Source organism: Mus musculus, chromosome 9 (genome assembly GCF_000001635.26).
Source record: "Mus musculus strain C57BL/6J chromosome 9, GRCm38.p6 C57BL/6J".
NCBI classification, from domain to species: Eukaryota; Metazoa; Chordata; class Mammalia; order Rodentia; family Muridae; genus Mus; species Mus musculus.
The window spans coordinates 60,877,855-60,884,632 of record NC_000075.6 but is presented as its reverse complement, the minus strand read 5'-3'; the positions used below and the strand labels follow the sequence as shown (position 1 = coordinate 60,884,632).

The 6,778-nt window shown below is 42.8% G+C and overlaps 1 protein-coding gene across 7 annotated transcripts in view; it reads right to left on the bottom strand.

The window, feature by feature from the left end:
• Nucleotides 1-4,201: 4,201 nt before the first annotated feature.
• Uaca (uveal autoantigen with coiled-coil domains and ankyrin repeats) overlaps nt 4,202-6,778 on the bottom strand; it is an 87,226-nt gene continuing 84,649 nt past the window's right edge. For 3 of the 7 annotated variants that reach the window (NM_028283.3, NM_001357407.1, NM_001357408.1), the window contains one exon: nt 4,202-4,459. In NM_028283.3, coding sequence (NP_082559.1) covers nt 4,388-4,459 — 72 coding nt within the window. In that variant the 3' untranslated portion in view covers nt 4,202-4,387. The remainder of the gene's footprint in view (nt 4,460-6,778) is intronic. The other 4 variants (XM_017313609.1, XM_006511483.4, XM_030244634.1 and 1 more) reach the window with 2 other exon arrangements.

The window sequence follows — 6,778 nt, the reverse complement described above, 5'->3', positions numbered from 1 at the left end:
TGATGTTTGCTCAAGCAGGCATAAATAATGAAAATACATTGTAATCCATTAAGGGTGCCACATAGCCAATTATGCTAACCGTAGCCCTTGCACTGCCTCGGGAGGTTTGTGGGAAGCCATTTCTGTCCTGGATTCATGCTTTTATTTTAAAATCTATATACTCACTTATGGCAAAGTTAAGTGCAGGGTCATGGAGTTGTTCTGTGGGTACCATCTAATGCCTTAACACCCTCTACTCAGTCCTGCCAAACATTCCTCTATGCCAGCCCCCTTAGCACTTGGTAACCAACCTTTAACACATGGGTTAGAGGGAACATTTAAGATCCAACTCATAACAAAACTATACTAACTTTGCCTGAAATTTTAGAACAATATAGGTACACCCAGTACTTACTCACTGCAGGAATAGTTCGCTTAGAGAGAGAACGACATGGAGGCTTGGGGTGTGTAGTGTAGGGCATGTGCCCCATGCTTGCAAGTGTGTGGAGGTCAGAGGACAGCTTGGGGGAGTGGGTTCCAGGAATCAAATCAAGTTCTAAGGTTCGGTGTAAGCATCTTCTCCTGGTGAGTACCGTGTGCATGCCTGGAGCCTTCAGAGACCAAAGGAGGGTACTGGATACCCTGTAACTGGAGTTACAGGTAGATGTGAGCTGCCTCATGTGGGGAATGATCTGGAACCAAACCATTTCCCCAGGCCCTCGCTGGCTCAATTTTAATAGATAATTATTAATACTGACAGCAGATAAATAAAAATGAGCTTGCCCCATGAGTAGGATCAAACAAACAAACAAACAAAACCCCCTAAGGGCTGGAGAATAAAGGATCAACCCCTGTTAGAATTCCCTGATTCAAGCTGGAGAAATGGCTCCATGCTCTTTCAGAGGTACTGAGTTCAATTCCCAGCAACCACATGGTGACTCACAACACATCTGTAACAGGATCTGATACCCTCCTTCTGGTGTCTGAAGACAGTGACAGTGTACAGATATAAATAAAATAATTTTAAAAAAAAAAGAATTCAGTGACTCTCCCAGAGAACTTGTAGATCCGTAGGTGACAACTAGTTACTTCAGGTCTCACAGTCTTTCTGAACATAAAACAGAAATATGAGCATCCATGACCTATGTTCTACTGACTTCTAACTAAAATGCCTTCATCACCAATGCTTTAAATGTGATCTCAGCCTGGCATATATAAGTGAGTGGATGACAACAGGATTGGCCTAAGAGGCTCTCAGCACCTTCTTCCATATCTGGGTCCCTGCCAGTTTTTATTCCAAGTTCTCCAAAGATAAGAAATGGAAAACTTAACTTTCAAGTCTTCTTTATATAAGGATACTCAAAAGAATTCTAAAGAAATAGTTTTTGACAGGCGAAGACAAAATGCAGGGGATGGACACATATACTGATCTTGCAAGGGACTCCAGCTGTTCCTAGAACTGGTGTCAAGAGGCTCATAACCACCTGTCACTCCAGCTCCAGGGAATTTGATGCCCTCTTCTGGCCTCCATGGGCACTGCACTCATGTGCACATACACAAAATTTAAAAAAAACAAAAAACAAAATAAAATATGCATAAGGTTACTTCCCCTACTATCAAGGAGAACAGTAGACTGTTGGACTTCAATATGTGGCACCAAAATCTTAAAAACAGAATACAGGACAAATGACAACACTAAACTACTGAAGGAAGCAGATGTCCCTCCTGTAAACTTTATGTGCCTGCCTCAAGAATTCAAAGTAAATCAATCCGACTTTTCATTGTTTATACACTGAAGAAAGGTGGAATATGCTGACTTATAAAGAATGCCGTCATGCCCCTTGCAGGGAAATGCATGTGACTAAAGTCACTAAATTAAGCAATTAGGTCAGTTTCAGAAAGACAGACAGCACCTGTTTCCTCTCAATTGTGGTTCCCAGATTTTACAGAGACATAAGATCCTAGGTGTTCAGATGCCCTGAAAGCATAAATCACATTATCAGGGAATAAGGGGAATTGGTGGGAGTGGGGTATCAGGGTATGGGGTGAGTATGCTTAACATTCATTATGTGCTGGCATGGAAGTGCCCTTATGTAACCTCATATTAAAACATGATTTTTCAAAAAAAGAAATATGATGGCATACCCCTGGTGTTAGTGGTGATTTTTCCAACTGTATTCTATAAAGATAGGAATTAAAATTAAAAAAAAAAACTAGGTTCAGAACGCTCAAGGATTATTAAGGCACAGTTTGCAATGCCTAAAACCCCAGCACCAAGGAGGCAGAGACAGGAGATTCTCAGGGAAAGCTGGCTCACTAATCCAGCTGACTCTCAAGTTCTAGGTTCAACTGAGAGTCCCTGCTTCACTAGATGAAATGGTAAGCAATAGAAAAAGATACACAACATCAACTTAGAAGCTCTACATGTGCACATACCTGTGCATGCACATGCATACGCACCCATATACACAATGGACATGCATGTGCACACTACTCACACACAAGCTCAGCTGAAATGATCTGTTTATGAAATGAAATGCAAACCATCAAATTAGAGATTTTTTAGTGTGAACAGCAAACAAAATATTAACCAAAGTAAAGATATAAATTCTCCTTAGAAAGATGCAGTTAGTAGAAATAGCTTGTTCGAGAATTCACCACAAAATACATCCAATTCCATTATCTTCTTGCTGTCTTTATTCTGGAAGCATTACTGCATTGTGGCACTGTTGTCTAAAACTTCAAGATGTTTTCCCAAATCATGAATGCTAATTTTGCAAGAAACTTGTGTCTCCTGTTATTAATCCCATTCAGACAGTGCTCCTATAAATAAGTCTGAGACATTTGGAGGACTCATGTAGAACGAGTGTTTGATTACAACAGTCGCAAATGTCAAAGCCATTGTTCTCATTTTAAAGACGATGGTGAGAAAAGTCAGCCCGGTAAGGAAAAGTTAAAATGCTGCTGTGGAGACCAGGCAGGCTCACCAATTCCTCAACTGTCCCACTGCTGCCTGTTCCTGAGCTGTGCGAACTAGCACTCAAAACATATATGAAAAGACATCCACTTTAAAAAGTATTAGCATAAGGAGGAGGCAAAGCACTCCTTAGACTGACTGCTCAACAGAGATGTGTGACAGGATTTTCCCTGTCCAATCACACTAAAATATTAGGGCAGCAGGAGGCCTGTGATTGGACAGGGAAAGGGGAGGCGGAGCTAAGAGTGGCAGTGTCAGAGAGTGTCTCAGAGGGGAGAAAAGAGAAGGCCAAGACGGAGGAGGACAGACAGGAGGAAGAACCTGACCCCGCATGGCTTTCGATAGCCACAGGTGGTTATGATGATATAAGGTTAGAATAATAGGGATAAAGCTTTTATCATTATCAACTGGTTCTGAAATTATTGTATTGGCATCTTGTAAATTGAGAATTTATTAATGCATAAATCTGATTGTTAAATTATAAGCTTCAGGAGTTTTGATTTACTTGGTTACTGGCTTAAGGATCGCAGGAAGAAAAATACAACTTGTTTGTAAGTATGTGTGCGCACATGGGGGAATGTGCATGTGGAGGCCTGAGGCTGATACTAGCATCTTTGTCAACTTCTCCCTATCTCACTTTTTGAGGCAGGATCTCCCCCTGAACCTGCGGCTGAGCTGAGCTGGCTAGACTGGCCGGCCAGTGTCTGCTGCGTCGGCCTCCTCAGCGCTGGAATTACAGGTGCACGCTGTTACACTTGGGGGCGGGAATCTGGGTCCTGAGGGACTGAGCTCAGGTCCTCATGCTTGCCTAGAAATCACTTTCCTCACTAAGTCATCTCCTCACCCCCTGGAAGGTCTTCTGATCCACTTAAAAGCAGCTATCAGCTAAACTTAGTTCTCCAAAATCAATCTTTCAGTGCTATTTCAGCCTCAACTCCTTTTTACATGGACCCATTTAGATGGCTCATATTTTAACACGGACTCAACTATTTTTAAAATGTAGCTTTAAAAGGTATAATTACAAGGGTGTGGTGGTGCTTGCCTTTAATCCCAGCATCCAGCATTCAGAAGCAGGTGGTTCTCTGTGAGTTCGAGGCCAGTCTGGTCTACAAAGTGAGTTCCAGGATGGTCAGGGCTATAAAGACAAACCCTGTCTCAAAAGACAAAACAAAAAACAAAAAGGAATAAAAAAATTTAAAAGTACAAACACAAAAGTGGCTGTTTGCCACTGTGTGAAATAAACGTAACACAGAATATCAACTTTTAATCCACTGGAAAACTCGGTGACACACTCATCTCAGAAAAGTAAAATTCAACAACGGAACAAAATATAGTTTATTTTACTGATACTATCAGAGTAAGGCCCAGAAGAGCACAGAGTTGCACCCAGAATGCATAGCACCAGCAGGACAGGCTCCAAGTCAGCTGCCGCTAGCACACAAGGCCTTGTCGCATCTGTATGATCTGCAGTAGGGCTGCCTGCACATCTTCATCCATGTGGCCCTGCAGAGAAGGGAGAGTGTGTGTCATCTTTCCTGAACTCCAAAGGTGAGGCCTTTATCCTAGGGCACACCTCATCATTGTAAGAGTACCCCATAGGAACTCTACCACGGAAACAAAGGCATCAGGTCACACGGAGGAAGTACACAGGAGGGGCTCCTGAAAACCAACGGGCAACAAAGGCCTCTGCAGTATACATTACAAACAATAAGGTCCATGAACATTTCCCATGGCTGTTGTGGAGTGTGTGTGGGAGTGCATGTGTGTGTGCATGTGCGTGTCTGTGCGTGCGTGTGTGTGTGTGTGTGTGTGTGTGTGTGTGTGTGTGTGTGTGTGTATAACCTTAGCCAGAGCTTGCCATTTGGCTGGTGAGCATCCCTATCCAGCTTAGAGACAGGCTGCCACACCCACTCAGCAGTTCCTAGGTGCTAGGGATCTGAACTCTGGTCCTCAACCTTGTAGAAAAATTGCTTTGCCCACTCAGCCATCTCCCTGCCCTGCCCCTTTGAGGAGAAAAGAGACTGAGGAAAAAAAAAATCCTATAGTGACAATATTACATAAGCAGGATGACACACCCCTGCAGCGCATCTTCTCACTCAGCGACATAGCAATCCTTCTCCAAAGCCAGGTAACTGCTCACTTCTATGTGCTATCCACTATGAAGACATATTAACTGTCCTCGCCTCTTCCCTAGTATCAGACATTTAATATATGTTTATAATATTTTATATGCATATATATATATATATATATATATATATATAGTCAGGCACTTGGAGAAGAAGTAGCTGGCTAAGAGATGGGTTCAAGCACTGGGTATATGGTGAACAACTATAATATCATAACTCAGGAAATAGAGGCAGGAAAATCAGGAATTCAAGGACTGCCTGGACTACATGAGACCAGTCTCAAAAACCCAAGACACAGTAAAAAAAAGCCAGCTCAATATTTGAATTTTCAAAGGACTACAACATTTTGCTTATTAGAAATAACTATTTACACTTCCACCTGACTGGGTATAAAAGACACATTTTCCAAACACTTCCAAACTATTGGCAATGAAAGGTACCTCTTCTATACTGGCATCTCTCCTGTTGCAAAGTTGAGTGTGTAAATCATTTATATTTTAAAAGAAAACACTTAAAAGTTTTAAAGTAGGGTCTGGAGAGATGGCTCAGTGTGTAAGAGTGGTTGCTCTGCAAATAAGAGGCCCTGGGTTTGAATTCCAAGCACCCACATAAAAACCCTGGGAAAAGCTGTAAGAGCCTATAACCCTAGCATTGCAGAGTAGAGGCGGGTGGATCAAGAGCTCTCTGGTTGACCAGCCTCGCTGAACTGTGAGATTCAGGCTAGTGACAGACCATGCCTCCAGGCAAGAAGGCGGAGAGCAGAGTAAGAAAAGCACTCAATGTGCTTGGCCTGGCCTCCACACACACCTGCATGTGTGTGCAACACACACTCATTCACACAGACACACACTCATACACAGAGACACACACACTCACACACAGACACACATACTCATATACAGACAGACACACACACACACATACACACTCTTTTAAGTAGCAGGGTTAAGCAGATGCAAATCTGTGGCAGGCTTCTACGCTTCTGCTCTCTTCTTTATTATTAATTTATTACCGGAGCATCTGAGTAGGCTTTGGCAGGACACGTCCATGAATATACAAAGTTTTGCCTCCCAAATCTGTTTTTACAGCAGCAGGGTGTTTAAATTTCAAATGTTAGCCACAGTTGACTAAACTGGATCCATAGTTAACTGCACGATGCCAGCCGGCAAGACACCTTCAGATGCCAAGTGCTGCTGTTGCTTCATTAGGACGCAGCAGAAAACAATTAGAGATTTCAGAAGGGCACATTACACAAAGGAGAAAGGTCTTTGACGTTGTCATGGCGTTCTGCTCTGCCCCCTCTGGCCAAGACTAGGATGTTTCTCACCCTTTCTAGTATTGAGTTTCTGTGTGTATTTGTGTGTGTGTGTCTGTGTGTGTGTGTGTGTGTATGTGTGTGTGTGTGTGTGTGTGTGTATGCGTGTGTCTGTGTGTGTGTATTTGTGTGTGTGTGTGTCTGTGTCTGTGTGTGTATGTGTGTGTGTATGCATGTGTCTGTGTGTGTGTATTTGTGTGTGTGTGTGCGTGTGTATGCGTGTGTCTGTGTGTGTGTATTTGTGTGTGTGTGTGTGTGTGTCTGTGTCTGTGTGTGTATGTGTGTGTGTATGCATGTGTCTGTGTGTATTTGTGTGTGTGTGTGTGTGCGTGTGTATTCGTGCGCGTGTGTGTGTGCATGTGTGTATGTGTGTGTATG